Source organism: Pygoscelis adeliae, unplaced genomic scaffold, assembly GCF_000699105.1.
Source record: "Pygoscelis adeliae isolate BGI_AS28 unplaced genomic scaffold, ASM69910v1 Scaffold45, whole genome shotgun sequence".
Lineage (NCBI taxonomy): Eukaryota > Metazoa > Chordata > Aves > Sphenisciformes > Spheniscidae > Pygoscelis > Pygoscelis adeliae.
This window is the reverse complement of record NW_008825114.1, coordinates 6,321,860-6,339,687: the sequence shown is the minus strand read 5'-3', so window position 1 is coordinate 6,339,687 and position 17,828 is coordinate 6,321,860. Positions and strand designations below refer to the sequence as shown.

General features: G+C 37.7%; 1 protein-coding gene across 2 annotated transcripts in view; it reads left to right on the top strand.

The window, feature by feature from the left end:
- The first annotated feature begins 242 nt into the window (after positions 1-242).
- SLC24A2 (solute carrier family 24 (sodium/potassium/calcium exchanger), member 2) overlaps positions 243-17,828 on the top strand; it is a 126,308-nt gene continuing 108,722 nt past the window's right edge. Inside the window, exon 1 of one of the 2 annotated variants that reach the window (XM_009328074.1) lies at positions 243-1,312. In XM_009328074.1, coding sequence (XP_009326349.1) covers positions 377-1,312 — 936 coding nt within the window. In that variant the 5' untranslated portion in view covers positions 243-376. The remainder of the gene's footprint in view (positions 1,313-17,828) is intronic. The other variant, XM_009328073.1, reaches the window with a different exon arrangement.

Below are 17,828 nucleotides of genomic sequence, written 5' to 3'. Positions count from 1 at the left end.
AGGCATATGAGAGGCATAAAATGATCTGAGTATTGATTGACTGTTACCAGCAGGGTTACTGCTGAAACAAACATACGGTTTCTGTGTCTGATGGGATGTGGCAGGGTTTTATGTTACAGTTGGTAATATTCTGCTTTAAATTCTAAATTTAACCCAGTCTGTAAAATGCTTTTTAAAAGCTTCTAATCACATGCTGTTTTACTAATATTAATAATACCTATTTGTCCTTTCAAGACGAATGAAGAAAATACTTCCTATGAAGAGTAAAAGTACTTGATTCTGGGAAAACTTTTAAAGGACTTCTAACTTCAAAGCTGGAGAAAAGTATGAAGGAACAATCCATCTGACTCCCTCAGCATCTCACACAGAACACAAAATGGCTCTTCAGAAAAAGACTGTTGCTGGTGTCTTGGGAGAGTGGTGTTTGGAGGAACTGCTGTTCGGTTACAGACGGCATCAGAATGTTAGGAAAAAACTGAGACTGATACGAATTATAGGGCTTCTTGTCAGTGTAGTGGCCATTAGTACTTTCTCTCTTTCAGTTAGTGCCTTTTTCAAGATGGAACCACATAGCATGGTGTTGGCCAGCAGCCTAGATAGCCAAAAGCTGGTGCGTGGGTACCAAAGAACTCTGTTGGATTTCACGGAACAGAATGAAAACGGCACTCCAGACCCACATGCTTCTGTGAAGTACAAAGCTGACCATGATAATGCAACAGATGATCATGCCAAGGGAGAGTACCCCAAGGACCTTTTCTCTCTTGAGGAGAGAAGAAAGGGAGCAGTGATGCTCCATGTAATTGGAATGATTTACATGTTTATAGCCTTAGCCATAGTCTGCGACGAGTTCTTTGTTCCTTCCTTGACTGTCATCACTGAGAAACTGAGCATATCTGATGATGTGGCAGGGGCAACCTTCATGGCTGCTGGTGGGTCAGCCCCAGAGCTCTTCACTTCTTTAATAGGAGTGTTTATATCCCACAGCAATGTCGGCATTGGTACAATAGTGGGATCTGCTGTGTTCAATATCCTGTTTGTTATTGGAATGTGTGCTTTATTTTCTAGAGAGATCTTGAACCTTACTTGGTGGCCACTCTTTCGAGATGTATCCTTTTACATCGTTGACTTGATCTTGCTAATCAGCTTTTTTCTGGATAACTTGATCATGTGGTGGGAAAGCTTAACGCTCCTGACAGCATATTTTTGCTACGTGACTTTCATGAAGTTCAATGTTCAAGTAGAAGAATGGGTGAAGAAATTTTTAAACAGGAACAAGGTTGAGAAGGTAACAACAGCAGACGCTGAAGGAAAGGTTGGTCAATTTTTAATTAGCATATATATAACAATGTCCTTGTAAGTGCTGAGCCCTTCTATATCGTAAGGATCCTAATATAGTACAGTAAGCAATATAAGAAAGTTCCATGTTTTGCTAAAAGGTCTTTTTGTTTAATCAGTCCAATAGAATTGGAAATATAAAACATGAGGTAGCCTTCTAGTAAATCAATAGCTTTTAACTCCAGAATGATCCTAATCACACAGAAAGCAAGAAAAAATGCCAGCAAAAAGACATAAACCTTTACTCAGCATTTTGGCACATTGATGACGTCTGAGATACAGCTACTATTTTTTCCCTAAGCTTTTGGATTAAGCAGTGACAATATCTGGGGAGGATCTTGTGACAAAATTTGGTGGTTTAAAGACTTTTAATGCACTTTCTTCCTCAAAAAACCAAATCACTCAGAACACTATACAAAGGTATTTTTATACATGTTTTTCATCTACTGATGCTGATATACAGTGTTACCTTCCAGTTGTAATTAGTGGCAATTACATGAAAAAAGTCTCTGGAAAAACAGTGACCACAATGGCAAAAGGCAGAGGTCCTCTGTTTAAGCAGGATGGTTTCCCATTCACAGTATTAGTTTGCTTAGTTGCAAATTTTGACCTAATACCTGGCCATGAGTAGAGAAGGGAATTTATGCACAGAGGGCTCCATGGGTCTTCAGCAATTATTATCATCTTTTAAACAGCTCTCTTCTTAGAGCAGTCTATATTTAAGGGAGTTAGGAAGCTGAACCCATAAATACTTAAGTATGTAGCAGTATGTTAATTGGATGATTAATACTGAAATCGAAATGTCTGGTTTTATATGACAATAGGGTTATTCATCAGATAAGGTTTTATTATCCAGTAATTATTCAGAGTATCAGGGAACTGTTCGCTGTTTTGTATCTTTCATTTAATAGCCCTGTATGAGTGGTTCAGAAGAGACACAATCCACTGATACAAGTGTACAGGCTTATAAACAGGAAGATAGAGAGACGGGCTACCTGCGTGTGATTCTCAGAAAACTGATGATTCTGCCTATATGCCTAACTTTGAAGAGAGAGATGGATATTTTAGCAGTATGGACAGGTGTTTTCAGTTCTAGGACAAGCCACAAAAAAGCCTGCCAAAAATAAAACCAGAAAATTCTCATTTTTTTTTATTTTCTAACCAAGTTTAACACCTATACACTTACTTGTAATTTTATATTTTCCTTTTTGGTCCGTTCCTTTTCCAAAATCAGCATGCTCATCTTCATCTTTCTCAAAATGCATAATTGGGATTTTATAAGTAAATGAAAAGAAGTGTCAGCACCAACAAAGTATTTGTCCTAATGAATGAAGGGCTTCTTTAACTACATTAGTTGGTTTCTAAATAATGTAATATTTCACAGTGCATGGTAAGGACTTTGACAGTTTGTTCTAAAAGTGTGTAATGATAGGAAGAGACTATGGTATATGAAGCAACTGTTTAATGCATCTTCATCTGTCCATAAACTGGATTTGAAGGAGATGTGAATCTATACTTAGTCTTAAACAATAGTCAATATGAAAAGCAACTGCCTTGGGTCGTCCAGGCTATAGGGTGGGGTAGAGTAGCTATATAGCATGGTAAGTGCTCAATTATTTTCAACTAGATAGAAGAATAAATCATTTGTGAGCCATATTGAACATAATAAATTTTTAAAGTACTCTCAATGGACTTTATTTTTAAAAGATACCTTTAGAAGCACTCATTTATTGTTTGTTATATTAATTACTTTTTCTTAGAGTTTATTCATATTACAGGTGCACAGAATTCAGGTAGGGATGAAAAAAATCAGAAAACTGGCTATTTTTCCTAAAAACACAAGCTTTGCATCATACGTTTCATGAAGATATGTTTCATGAATTAACTTAACGTTAATTAAAATGATAAAATAATCTATTCGTAAATCATTGAGGGGTAGAGGGGGATGAAAGAGATGCTCTAATTTTGTTGCAATTTAGCTAATACATATTTTCTGCTTCATGAGGAAAATAGCTTCTGAAGGTATCAGATCATGTATTTCTTCTATGAGCCATGCTGTAAAGACAGATTTTTGGATATTCAGATAACACCTTGAAATTATAACTCATTATGAATTATTTTACTATTGAGTTGAACAGCATTTAGCAGGATGAATGAACTGATTTTCTGATAGCAAAGATGTCACAGATTACATTATTTGGAAAGAATCTCACTGAAGTTATGTGTTCATTTATTTACTGTTATTAGATAATTGTTTTTGGTGTTTTTTAAATGGGAAAAAAAAACAAACAACTATGACGTGTAGTCCCAAGCCTGATAGAAATGCCTAGGATTTTCAGCTTGAAAATATATTGCCTGAAGCAAAGGATAGAATGTTTTTGTAGTCTGAGATCTAGTGCCTAGTAGTGAATACAATGCACATGGGTGCTTATTTCCTAACCAGTGGGGATTGTAAGTATTGCAGAAGTGATGGTCGTGGCTTTTGGTGGCAAAGGATGCTTCATTTCTACAGTGTTAGCTGTTAGCCTAGATTGCTTCCAGTCATCAAGAGTGTGGTATGTCAGTGCAAAATAAAACTGTATATAATCATATTGGTATATCAAATGCAGAATTTGTGATCTCAGTTGTTTCTAATGGAAACTTTTTCACTCTTGTTTTCCCCATTAGGACAGAGAATTGCTAGGCAGCTCTCTGGAATTGGTGGGTTAGAGTGTCTTGAAAGAACTTCATTTCAAGAGTTTGTAGAAAATTCTTTTCTGTCCTCTAACCGATACTCCTGCACAGCTATTGTTGATTCTGCTGTGGCCAAACAGGCAAGTGTTCTGCTGAAGAAACGTGCCTGCCGTATTTATCTTTAAGACCTTGTGTTGTAATCTGAAAGCAGCTCAACAAAGTTGAGAGGTCTAAATAAGGCATCATAAAGCTGGATAGTTGAAGGGTTAGGTGGCTTATTAGCAAACAAGTATCAAAGAGTAAAAATCTGATCAGATGAAAAACCTCTTGAGATACTAAAATGTATTTTAATGTTAATTTCAGTACTTTTATTATCAGTCATCTTGAAAGGCTGAAGAGAGTTTTATATCCTCAAGGACAGTATTTCCCATGAGAAAAAGGTCTTAGATACAAAATGATTTTTCTGCTTAGCTGTCATTTGCTCTAGATGTATTCACTGGGTTGCTAGAATTCATACCTATCTCTAGATGTCTTTTAGATTCCTTTCTCTCTTCCCCATTTTTAAGAATTAAAGCACTTTTTTGTACTAGAAAACTGAATATTTGAACTTAACTACTTTTTCTGATCTTATTTTCTTTAGTGTGTCAGTTACTTGCACAAAGGTGAATGCAGGCAGAGTACTTGATACGAATTTCATTGTGCTCACTATTTTCCTTCACAAGCTTTCAAACAAATACGGTCCGGGTTCTTAAAGGGTACAGGTTGAGAAAATCTGGTAACTTGAATTTTGGCAACAATTTGGTGGCACTGATGAGAACAGATAGAGTTCATGAGGTGCATTGGCAAGATCCTGTTTGAACTGTGGATAGTCTCGTGCCCCGTCTCACCCTCAAGGAAGCCTGATGGCAGTCTGATGCTGATGAACTCCAGAGATCACTGTGACAAGGATGGAAAAAAGGAGGAAAGATGAAACCAAGCAAGACAGCATGAAAAGACAGAATAAAAACCAGATGGCTAAGTTCTACAATGTAGGATGTCATATGGCATATGCAGACCAAGATGGGTTCCTGACAAGTGACACTGAGCCCTGTGGGCTGCCCTGAATGGGCCTTACAGTAGGTGGTGTGATCCCACCACCAGATACCTCCAAAAGTCCCTTGCAGCCTAACGTTCTGTGGCATGATTTTTAGGTTTTATGTAGTTATCCTGCAAAGAATAGGTGATTTTTTAGGACTGGGGAGGAAACTTTGATATTAATTCTACATCTGCCTCAGCTGAGTGAAGATGTTTAAAAATAGAAGCTTGAAATTGAGTATAATGGACAGGAAGAGGAAAATGGAAAAAGCTGATGTACAAAGTTCTTAAAAATAAGACTTTTTGACCTTCTGCTAAGGTTTCAGTCTTTTCTTCATAGTCTGTACTGGTGAAGGCATGTTGAATATATTAGATCATGGTAAAACATCGTGTGAAATTACCTTTCAGTTTTTAAGTACTTTTTTTTCTTTAATGTGGCATGGAGATCATTGCAGAAGTACTTGAATCTGATTGCTCAGTAAATAACTCAAAACAGTTCTGTTTGGCAACTAGGAGAACAGAATGTGGGTGGCACAGGGATATTGTGCGATGACATCTGTTTCACTGACAGTACCATTTTAGATAAATAGCTTATGGTATATACAAGACATTTACAGTTTTTCTACATATACAGAGAACTGCATTTGGAAAATGAGCTATTTTTACCAACAAGACATAGTTTGACATTATTTTATTGCCAATTTTGTTGTCTTAAGAAACTTGAATAGCTTGTGTGTAGTATTTTAAGATCTATACTGATCTCAAGTGTTGCCATATTGTATTTAATAGCAGTATTTGCATTCTAAAGGAAAGGTTGTTAACAGTATTTTTAGGTACTTCTCTGCTTGGTGGCTGTATTAACACTGCACATGCCCAGTCACTGTTACAATGTATGATCTAATATGTGTTTCTTTAAGGCAAAACACAAATTACCTGCACCGGTACAGGAAAAACTGGAATCTGCAAAAGGTCTGAGTTTGTAGTTGGTTTGAACTCCTGAACAGTTCTTTTTCAGGGCTTCTTAATGTTGAATCCACAGACCCAGTAACTGTAACTCTACCTATAGAATAGCCTTTCTTCTCTAACCACCACCAGAAGATATTTTAAAGCGGTGTTTCATAGTTCATTGGGAGATTGGAGTCTTATTCTACAGACATTTCACAGTTGGTCTACTTGGGCAAGTATGTGTGTGAATATAGAGCTACAAGTATCTGGATCTTGCATGCCAACATATACAAGATGATTGCATTGTTTTAAGTACGTTTGGAACATAAGCATCATCACTGTCCATGTACCATGTTTTGTTTTGATAAAAGCCTGGTTTTGTGTTATGTTTTAGTTGCTTTTATTATCTCAAAAACTCTCAAGTTACTTCTGTGTTAACTTAACGTTACTCAGGTAGCAGTAACTGTTAGTTAATTTGCCTTGAGTATTTAGCATTGATTTAATTTAGGGCTATTACTGACATACCCAAAGGCTGATACTTTATATATGCAACCATTAGTACAGTGAAATGGATACTATTCTCAGTTTATTTTAGTGCCTCTCAGTAATTTATTGACTATAAAGCAATGATTAGGGTCGTTTTCACCACTGGAGTCTCTTGGTTTTGTATGTATGTACCCTGGTAATGAGTAGAAAGTGACAGCATGGAAATGCAGTATAGATTGAATGCTCTTAAATCATGGCCATCCACTATGATTCATTAGGCAACCCTTGCTAATTGTGCTGGGAAAAGGAAGGCTGTGCCACCTTTAATTAACAGCAAGAGCACAACATATCCATCAATATATTTAAAAATAAGAAGCATATGTAATTAAAAAGAAGTCAGATGATACTTCTTAGAGGCTGCACAAAACCAGCTGTGTTGGCAAATGTTCACCATGCTCTATTTCAGAAGAACTCCAGACATGATGAAATTTGTTGTGCTAGAAGCTGTACAAAAAGAGGAATATGGAGTCCCAAAGTCTGGAGACTTTATAAATGTTTTTCCCTCTGTCATCTCAGTCTTGGGTACTTTGGTCCAGATCCTCAACAGGATGTGGGAGCTACAGGAGACTGTAGGTGGAATTTCAATCCCCAAATCAGTATCACCAGACCTCAAAATATCTGCCTGCTTGCGGGTACTTAAACTCTGAAGGAGCTTCACTTTTAAACAGAGAGGATCCTCAGATGCCATAGTTTCGCTTCCAGGCTTTCTCATAAATGCCAGACATGGGTGGAGCAGCATGGTACTGCTTTTCCATCTAAGCCACTTTCCTCTACTTTTTTTCCTAAGCTTGTTCTCCAAATTTACCTCCCAAACTAATATTTAACAAAATCCAGTGGCTTTCACAAGCTCTTCAGATTCTGGTGGTGAGAGTGCTCAACTTTTATGCGATTATATACAGATCTCTCACATTCACTGCTCACTTTATGTGGTGCCCCACTCATCATATAAAAGCTTTGGATGGCAAGGCACAGCTGACTCCCCTACTTTTTCTGGCCTTGTTTTAAAAGGCAGTAGTGAGCCATCCACACCATGTACCAGGTGTAGGTATCTATCTTACCTAAAGTGTCAGATGTGGGTGGTGGAAGCTGCCCTAGGGCAGTGCTTGTTGCAGTGTTGAGGGTGCCACAGTACAGTGATGTTTTGGGCGCTGCTGACTTTAGGGTGGCCTTGGCCTCTGAGTGGTGACACCCCGTCGGCAACCAGCACTACACCGCCAGGGCCATATGCCAAAAAATTAGTTTTGATGAAGTGCTTCTGCCCTGTTAATGTTCTGGGGTTTTGTTGATTTTATTAGCAGGACTCAGTTTTCCACTGAGTGGAAAAACAGAAAACAGCCCCTTTTGGGTCCTTTCTCCTTCTGAAATTGTTTCCAAGAATTCAGGCATTTTGTTTTTTTAACTGTAGAATAAGGTTATAACCAGTTTGAATTTGTTACTGCATAATGGAGAGTACATTCATACTGAAGAAAGTCCCATAACAAAAGCGATGTAGAAGTGGAAAAGTGTAATGGTCAGGACAGTTCTTAAAAATAAGGTATGTCCCCACGTTTGTCTGGTGTTTATTGAAAGCCAGGCTTTTTAACCATAGAAGTTAGAGACTACCTGTGCAGAAAGCTTTTGAAAGGACTAAACCTAAAGTGGACGGTCTGGGTTCCTATTGTCTGTCGCTTGTGGTTGGACATTTGTATATTTTATAAAGATGGTGTAAGGCAATGTGGGATTTGGACATTTATTAACCTTTTACCCCTTAGGTACAGACAACAAACATACAAAACCAGTGAGTGCTTTCTGGTAAACAGCAATCAATACAGTACCAGTATGTAAAAATTAAAATAGCTTCCCTTGGTCCTTTCAAACAAAATTCAAAATCTCATTTTAGTCAGCAAAGCAAAGAAATACGGAGACAAAGGAAGTCTGAAAGTTTACACTTTAAAAGATCTATGTGGGATGAATGAGTATTGAAAGTGTTTTATACATGAGGTATAGAACAGATGGGAAGAGGTATTAGAGATGAGTATAAGTAAACAGCTCTAACACCTATAACAATTGATTAAGACATCTCTTATCTATTTAGCAACCTTTTTTTTTGCTATTTATAAAGCAAATTTTAATATAAAGAATAAGATTTCTTAATTTCTCCCCAGTCATCTACAATGTTTTGCGTAACCTGCAAACTATGATTAGTGTGATGTTACTAATTCTGTAGAATAAAGAATGGTGTTTCCTTCACCTTAACCTGGATTTGCCATATTCCATTGTATTTCAGCCAGCTCTTATTTAAATATCACTTTTTATTATTTAACTTAATGGCTGGTTCCATTAATCTGTGCAGCAGTAAGTGTGCTATTGGCACAAACTAGCGATTCAAATTCTTGCTACCGGCAGCTTTTTTAGAACCTGAAATGACAAGCTAGAGCAAAATCAGATAATTGTAATGAATTTATTATGCACATATCAGTTGTTATGCATCATAAGGTGAGATACAGGTGGTTTAGAAAAAGAAAGGGGATTGGTTTTGTGATTTTGATCCAAAACCCTTCATTAAGTACTTCTCTTGAAAATCACTATCTTCCTTTGTCAGAACAAACCAAATACCTTAGTAATACTTAGCTGTGCATTTAAAAATCCTGGAAATTTGGGCTGTCAATGGGAACTCCTTCCTTATAGAACGCTCTTGACTCTGTATTGTTTGGTTTTAACACAGACACAAATGTTTAACTGTTAATTAATTTTCGTACCAAAGTACCGAGACGATAATCTGGTCTCCATCACACTAGGTGCTTAGACAACTGTATGAAATCACAGTTCTTCCCCTCAGTAGCTCATGGTGGAAAAAGATAAATGCCATTCAGAGTACCTGGTAAGAAAATATGATTCATCATGTATATAATTTTATGTACAGTGATATATGCCTAGCCTTCTATATAGTGAGCATACCATCAGTCTTTTCCTCATCATCCAAGCTGTCACTGAGTTGCTGGTTATTTATTACACATAGATGTCCAGGAGGTAATGTAAAGAAATAGTTTATTTCTCTATACGATCTAGCAATAGATCTTTGCAAGCATCAGTCAATGATGCATCTGGTAGAAGGCAGCATCTTTTGTATGATAGGACCTAAGTCAAAATAGTAGTGTTGATGCTCTGTTTTGCTTTTTGGGAAAGCAGGCAGATCAGATGGTTTGGGTTTAGTTTGGTTTTGTTGTAAATTTTTGTGTGTGAAATTCTTGCAATTGTATTGTTAAGCGCAGGTCACTGTTGCAGGCAAACTGAAAATCCTGTTAGAGCAGCCTTAGGGCATACTTTTGGCAAACCAATTACATCTGACAGAAAATAGATTGTAGTACATTACCACATATTTCATTATTTTGCAGGCAATACCTGTAACTTTGAGGAAATACAGTTGCTATTTGCTGTCATTGGTGGTTTGTTGGCTTACATGTGTTCCTATCTGAAAAGAGGAAATGAAAAAAATGCAGTCTTAGAAAAACAGCCATTGCCTTGCTGGCAGTAGAGGTGAGCCTCATGGCTTGGGAGGTCAATGAGAGTTTTAAGTGTTGGATCATGTACTTGTTTCTGCAGCAGGTGGAGAGTTCAGAGCTCACGTTGCCTCCAAAGCAGCTTTATCTAGCGGTATAACTACTGCTCTGCCTTAGTCAACAGTGGCTCACTTTGGGTAATTTTACTGTCCTTGTCAGATACAATTTTGTCAGGGCAGTTCAAATAATAGTTACTGCCCAATTACTGTGTTTTGCACTATTCCATTACTATTCCACTGTCCTCTGTATCATTGAAGTTGTATTTATTTACATGAATAGCCATAAATAGCAATGATCTTGGATGACTTCTTTTAAGGTGAGTGTGTGAGCATAGGCTTAAAGGTGTGTGTGCAATGATGTTAACACCGCTATGAGGTGCTACACTTAAGGGATGAATAGATTGGTGCAAAATAATTTCTTGTTCGATGAAGAATAAAAATAGCAGGGAATTTGTGCTGCATACTACACTGACAAATTAATCATAAATTTTCCTCAGGAATTAATCCTGCTTTATCACCTCTTAACTGCTTACTGCTGGGAGTCTAGTCTAAAGTCAGTGGTAATACCAGTGACATTTATTGCATAACCAGCTACTGTAAACTTTTCACCCTTTCACATTGCTGTAAAACAGCTCTAGCAGATACAGAGCACTAAGAAAAAGGCACATCTGCTGTCACAGCCTGTGTTTGGTGACCTCCAGGGCATCGTTTGAGACCTGTCTAAATATGTAGGCTTTTGCCCAGTGGAGAAGGTTGAGGTTTGCAGGGTTTGTGACACTAGAGGATGAGCACCTCTTGGGATTAATCAGATGTTAATTTTGTTGCTTAATTTGTGGTGTAAGCTTTTATCAAATTACTAATTAAATCCCTTTTATTGCTACCAGGCACAATCACCAAGTTACCATTTAGCTAAGATTTGTAGCAATCATATGTTTGAGTGGAAAAAACTCAGAGTTTGGAACTCCAGAAATTGCTTTGTCCAGTAGTAGTTAGAAGTAGTTCATATTAAGTTACTTGCACATTTTTAAAGCAGTCATCTGAAGTAATTTGAAAGCATCATGCTGTCTAGCAGCTATTTTTTGTTTCTGTATAATTCTATTGCTATTTAAATACTCTTATTTTTCTGCTTTATTCTTAATATTCATTGCATTTATTTGCTACACTTTGTTTTAATTTAGAATGTTTCTGGGTGGAGGCATATCCTGTTTGAAGGCTGCATCTTGGCTGGATTTTTAAACGCTGCAATGATATAAATAATTATAAAATACTCTGCAAAGTTTGGATTAAGAAGTGGTTATTATTTCCTCTCTTTTGAAAACCATGAAAAACTGTTAAGTTCTCCAGTTCAGAACGAGGTATGTATGTATCTTTGAAGCAGGCACAGCAATGCTAGTTTCTCTCCAGAAGTCACAGACAGAATACCTGAGCCTCCTCTCACTCAAAACCAGCAGCAAAATTCCTCTAAAACTTAGTCAGAGAATGATCATGGACTAAAATTTGGAGGAATATTGCTATTGGGTTTTGTGTTCAGTTTCTGAGATAAAATCACTACTTGCTGCCACTCAGAATCCTGTTCCACACATTATAATGAAGTGATTTTTATAAACTTCTAATTGTCTCGTTCTCAGTCTGTACTGGAACCGTTTACCAGTTGGGGGGGTGTGTGTGTATAGGCACACCTATGTATACACATGCACGCGTGCACATGTAATCATGTCTGAAAGGTGCCAGGTAAGCCATATGAGATACAGTGGAGATCCATAGGATGTAATTGGCATGCTTCCTATATCATTTCACCTGTCCTCTGCCTAGTAATCCACTTCCATAAGACTTACTCAAATATTTAAAATTACTGAGCAGCACATTTCTCATAGTTTTTTTTCCAGATTAGCTCTTCAGAAAAATATGTCTGTGTTTTCTCCTTACATTTGGACTCCTTCCAAGGAACAAATCACTCCTGCCTGAGGCCGAGGACATGACGTACTGAGCTATTGACATATTTTATTATACCTTAATATATCATATTAGTAATTCCTGCTATCCTGTGCCTCTACAGGGATAGAAACAGGAGGTCTGCATCACTGGAGAGGGATGATTTCTCGCTTTCCAGTGAGGTAATCAGGACTTGATTCTATCATGGAAATGGCCCAGGGCACTGTTCTTCACTACATGACATTTCATGCAGAGAAAAGGCCATTTCTTATTCAGAGGAAAGGCCAACAGCTGGAATTACAGTAACTAAAATTTGTTACATAAGCAAGAAACTGTGCAGTAAGTTTGGACGTTAGTTTAAAGTATTACTTTCTTCACTTTAAGTATCTACCCAGAAAACATAAGTCGCTTAAGCAAAGGAATAGAAAAGTTGCTAGACCCATTCTCTAATTATTTGCAAATATATTAGTACATACATTTGCGAATACATTAGTAATTATTTGCAAATATCAATTTGAAAATCAGTATTTTAAAATATATTAGTATTGAAATGACTTACTGAATTATTTGGATAACTTCCTTTGTCCATTTTTCGCTTGCAAGCAATTTCATAAGGGTATTTAGAATGTAATATATAGTATATATATATTTAGCATCCAAAAAACATGCAACCTCTTCTTTCGTATTAAGGGCCATGGAAAATAAATGTTGTTTTATAATCTCACACATGGACATGCGTAAAGAAACGCAGACTCTCATCTTAAAATAACAGCAATAGGCTCAGTAGCAGACATGGACTGAATTGCAAACTCATGCCGTAGTTTTGGGCTTAAGTGTCAGGATGTGGTTCTCTCTTTCATTTAATCTTCTTAGAAACCCGTGGCTTTCAAGCCGCAGTGTGCTGTAGGAAGTTTTATTTCTGCTTCCTTGATTGGATTACTGTGTGCAAGAAAAACAATGGTTCGCATATTGATGGCAAAATGGTCTTGAGGCAAGGCAGAACGTGTGGCATCTGAGAGAAAGGTGGTAGATACGGCAGTGGTGAGGCTTGGTGGAAACTGGCAAACAAACAAGATACCATATATGAGGCTCTCATTTAGTGGCATGCTATTTTTGAAGCATCTTGGTAAGCATAACCTTGTTAGCACCCATTTTTGCTAAAGTTTTAAATGTTAGCAGGTTTCCTCCTTAAGAATTCTTCCCATCATTAACGTTATTGTCCCTCTTCAAAAATATTAGGAGAAATAGTAGGGGAAGAAAGTGAAATCATACTTGAACAAACCTGTAGGCGTAGATTTTTATAATTCCAAGAATTTTTTTCTTTTTTTCTTTTGTGAGGGAAAGGACCACACTGGGTATAAGGTAGGTTTGAAGTTGATGGCAAGTTTTGCTGTTGATTTTGATGAAAGTGAAATTAAGCCCAAAAGTCAGGACATTGAGAATCATGATCCTGCTGCTTCTCTGGTCTCTCTGTGCCACTGTATAATTCCAAGCCTCTGAGCTGCTCTCCTTCCATATTAAATCACCCCTAGCAAACAAACAAAGCAATTTCTTTTGGACTCAGAGAAAGCAAAACAGGCTTTATCAGCTTTCTGTGCCCTTGGACTTAAACTGGAAAAGAGCACTCAGTGTTTCACAGCCTGATCTGTCCTGTCATGTGGGTAGTTTTTGGATTATTGATAAATCTCAAAGCAATTATTATATGGTAGGCCCATAATAGTCTTTTCTCAGACACCTCATCCCTAGAAACCACTGCTGCCTTCATCATTTTTAAGGGTCCATCTCTTTAAGGGGAATACTGGGTAAAGGTAAAGTCAGTTAATTATTTTCTGAAACGTAGGAAAAGCTACTGCACTACAATTAGTTAATTTGTAGACATACAGGCGCATTTTTGTTAGTGATACAGTGGAAGAGAACTCTTCTCTGTAAATAACCTGGTCTTCCTATGGAAAAATGGTATGCAAAAATAAAAAGGCAGACTAAATAATTTTCTGATTTAGTTGATCTGCATTCAAAATTGCCAATGAGAAGTTCAAGACTTTGAGAATTGCAGAATCCAACTCTTGGCCCCAGATTGATCTGGCTTAGCTGTGCTGCTTGACCTATGAATATAGTCTCCTCAGGTTACTTCTGTGATCAGTACAGAGAGATGGGTATTTTTAAAGTGTGACTTGGATCTTTGTAATAAAGATTAATCCTCTCCTGACCTGAAATGGGGCAAAATTAACCTGGGCCATCACCTACAGCAATAGCTTGATAAAATCTGAAGAGTCATCTCCTGTGCTTTTATTGCAATAGCCTGAATACATATCATGGTGTTGCCTTTTCTAACACCTGAAATTGCATCAGGTTGTGGTGAGGGCGACAACCTGATGTCATTTTGCACGGGGTCACCTTCAAGATAGGGGTGATTCAAAATTACTGTTTTTTCTCTGCCACTAAGCAAAATAAAATGCTTATTTAGGTGTTAATCAAGTCTGGGAACATTTCATTTTCTCCCTTGGTGTTCAGGTCAGCATGGAGATATCACATGTGGTTCCAAAGAGGTGCATGTGGCAAATAAGCTATTAACTGAGTCTTACTGTTATTTATAGAAAAGTCACTGGCACTGCAGCCACAGAGACTGTTAACATATATGATTCATAGCAGATTTTTCTGGACTGTCTTTCTAATAAGATGAGGTATAATTTTAACTTTCAGAGAATTACAGTATTGGTTAACTAATTAACCCATTCTTTAATCAATTAGTTAAACTTTCATTAGCCTTCAATGTGGATGACTGAACATTTACAATGAATGAATTAAATTGTGTATGGCTCCTAAAATAAGGAGGAAACCCTTGTTAGGATTCTGCAACTCAGCTTCCAAAGGAAAAATGAGTGGTTAATTATGACAATTCAGATGACATTGTTCTTGCTCCATCTGCTTTTCACTGCCTTTGGAAGTTTGTTCTTCACAATTAAATGCTAATTGTTGTTTTCAAATATTTTACGATATAGTGAGGGAATAGAGCCTGCCGTGAGGAAGCATATGTGCACACAGTCCCTTAACAAAAGGAAATCGGCTGCAGTCATGGCTCATTCAGACTTCTTTGTTGAGTTTGGGCAAGTAATTTCTTTCACTATGTCTCAGATCCCCTCAGACTTGTAAAATCGTATGTCTGCCTTATTCATTTGTGAAAAAAACCCTGGATGTCCTTGGATGTCACCCCATTAAAATAACCAGCACTACAACATCTCTGTGTAGCAAGAAAACAGTGGCATTTCACTCATGAAATGAGTAGAGCATCGTCTGTTTGTTCCTGTTGCAGTGTGTTCTGACCACCACCCTTTCTTGACATCATCAGTGAATTGTCAAAGTAGCAATTATAGCGTCATCTTGTATCAGTATAAGGATGTAAGAGTAAGGCACAAGGATAGGAAATTGGTAATGAGAAACACGTGGTTTTTAAAAGCTAAAATTCTTCCCATTACGTTAAGGATTTGATGTCATACCTCATTCTTATGCATGTGTTATTTCATATTAACCACAGATTTTGTACCATACACACCACTGTCCATTTGCCATGAAAAACCTGAAATTTACTGTCTTCCCTTTGCTGGCCACCCCTCTGAGACATGAGTACATTCTTCCTAAGCGTAGGGAATGGGGTGCGGAGGACCTGCCGATGCCAAGCCTCAGCAAGTGTTCCCTGACCTTTTCTAGGGTCAACTCTGGTTGCAATTTGTTCACCAAGCCTCTTACAGCAAAGGGACAATAAGGAAAACCAGCAGGTTTTGGGCAAGGAGCTGTGACTTACCTGTTTTCCTAATGTCTTGACATTTCTATTCTGATGTGTTAGGTTTGCCAGATGCTGTCAGGGGCTGAGATTGTTGCACCACTCGTTCCCAAAGCGTGGGCCAAGAAACCCTTTCTGGCAGCCTGTGAAAGAGCACATAGAAAAGTGCTTCCTGATGCCAAGAGCAGAAGAAGAATCTGTTCTTTCAGCTCCAAACGTCAGCCAGGGATTGCACATTGCAGTGAGCTGACCAGCTGCATGGGGCTGGCTTTCTGTTTGCAGTAGATGGATATCACCATTGCTGGTTTTAATGGGTTTGGATAGATTCAGAGTGTTAGAAGAACTGTATGTAATTGCACCATACTCTGTGCAGAACATGATGACCATGAAGATGCTGCTTGGCAGAAAACACTGTGGAAAAGAGAAGCACGGTTTTCTAGCTCTTGATAACATCCTGTACCCTCCTGACTTTTTGTATTGGAAGGGAGCTATACTGCCCAATATTAATCCCCCTAGTAAGGAGAACTTTGCTAGAAATTTAGTTTTTCTAGTCTTGAGAAAAACAGAACTATTACCATAGGATGTGTACTACGCTCCTAATGAAAGAAGCTTACTTAAGTCCATGAAGCTACATGGGATGAATAGAAAGCTCAGTGTTGAGCAGAACTGCTCATTTCTGTGAGCAGAAATACATACAGAATATATCTGTGTTTATGAATTTTACTTTTGGTAAAATGCAGGACCATTTCCTGTGAAAAAATCTGCTGCCTTATTCGGTGTACTTCCAAAATATGGTGCTACTATAAAGTTGTATGTCCACTGGGTGAATTTATTCCTCATAAAATGCATAAAAGCTTAAAAAAGAAACATAGGAGAAATGTTTCTCATGTGATTGAACTGTGTGTGGTGACTGCTGGCAGTGCTCCCCTGGTCCTCCGGTGGCAGTTCTGTTTGTTTTGGTTAGTTCCACTTGGGTATGTCCAGGCCAGCATGAACCCTCCAAACTGGAATTTAGGAGAAAAAGTTTAATTGAGATCAGAAGATAAGATTAGATGCAATACTGAGAAGTTAGGCCCTTATCAGCAGAAACAGTCGTGTTTCTGATGTTTTCCAGTCCTTTTCTTTAGCAAGGTTGCTAGCATCTCCAACGCAGCATGTATGCCAATGATACACTTGTCATGAAGTAAACTTCTTTTATTAATGCTGCTATCACATAAATCCCAGTCAAGATATAGGAGGAGTGACTGTGTTTTGTTAGAGGCAGATCCAGTCAACTGTGTGTGGTTGTTCGGGACTTTTTGTGACAGTTGGCCATTTCCATCACATACTTAAAAGTTCATGGCCTGATTTTTTTCACTGTTTTACCAGTTATGAGTTTGTTGGAGTATAAGATATAGTTCACAAAAAAATGTATATAATGGGATATGTGGACAACAAAATAATAATTTACTGAGTCTTCTTCTTTGTATTATGAGTCAGGAAAAAACTGATACGCAGCTTATAAAAGGTTTCAACAAAACTATCTGAACAAAGCTAAAAGAACGCTACAACCTTAAAGCATTAGCAAGTCTAAATTACTATTCTGTATTACTCTTCCAACATGCTGTGGAATTAATCATGACTCACATATCAGTGGATCACAAATTAGTAGCCACAGAAATGAGCAATGGTTTGCTATGATGAAATACATGTATGAAGAGTTGCTCAGGCCATTTGTAAGTGTCATGTCAATTAGGAGTCTTGAGGTTAATATTGCTGCTCATGCTGTTAAAAGAAGAGCTGAGGACAATCGAGAGAGGTTCAAATGTCAGCTTTCACTGTCATATATGCAGTGTTTTGCTGATAGGTGTGCAGATGCATTTTAATTGGGTCCAAGATGCAGCTTGGGTATGTTGGCTCTCTGTCAGTATAATTGAGAAAAGTACATATTTATGATATGCCTAGGGCATTTAATCTCTGTATAATGACAGCAGAGGGTTTCTACTTACCAAAGAGGAGAAATCAGCA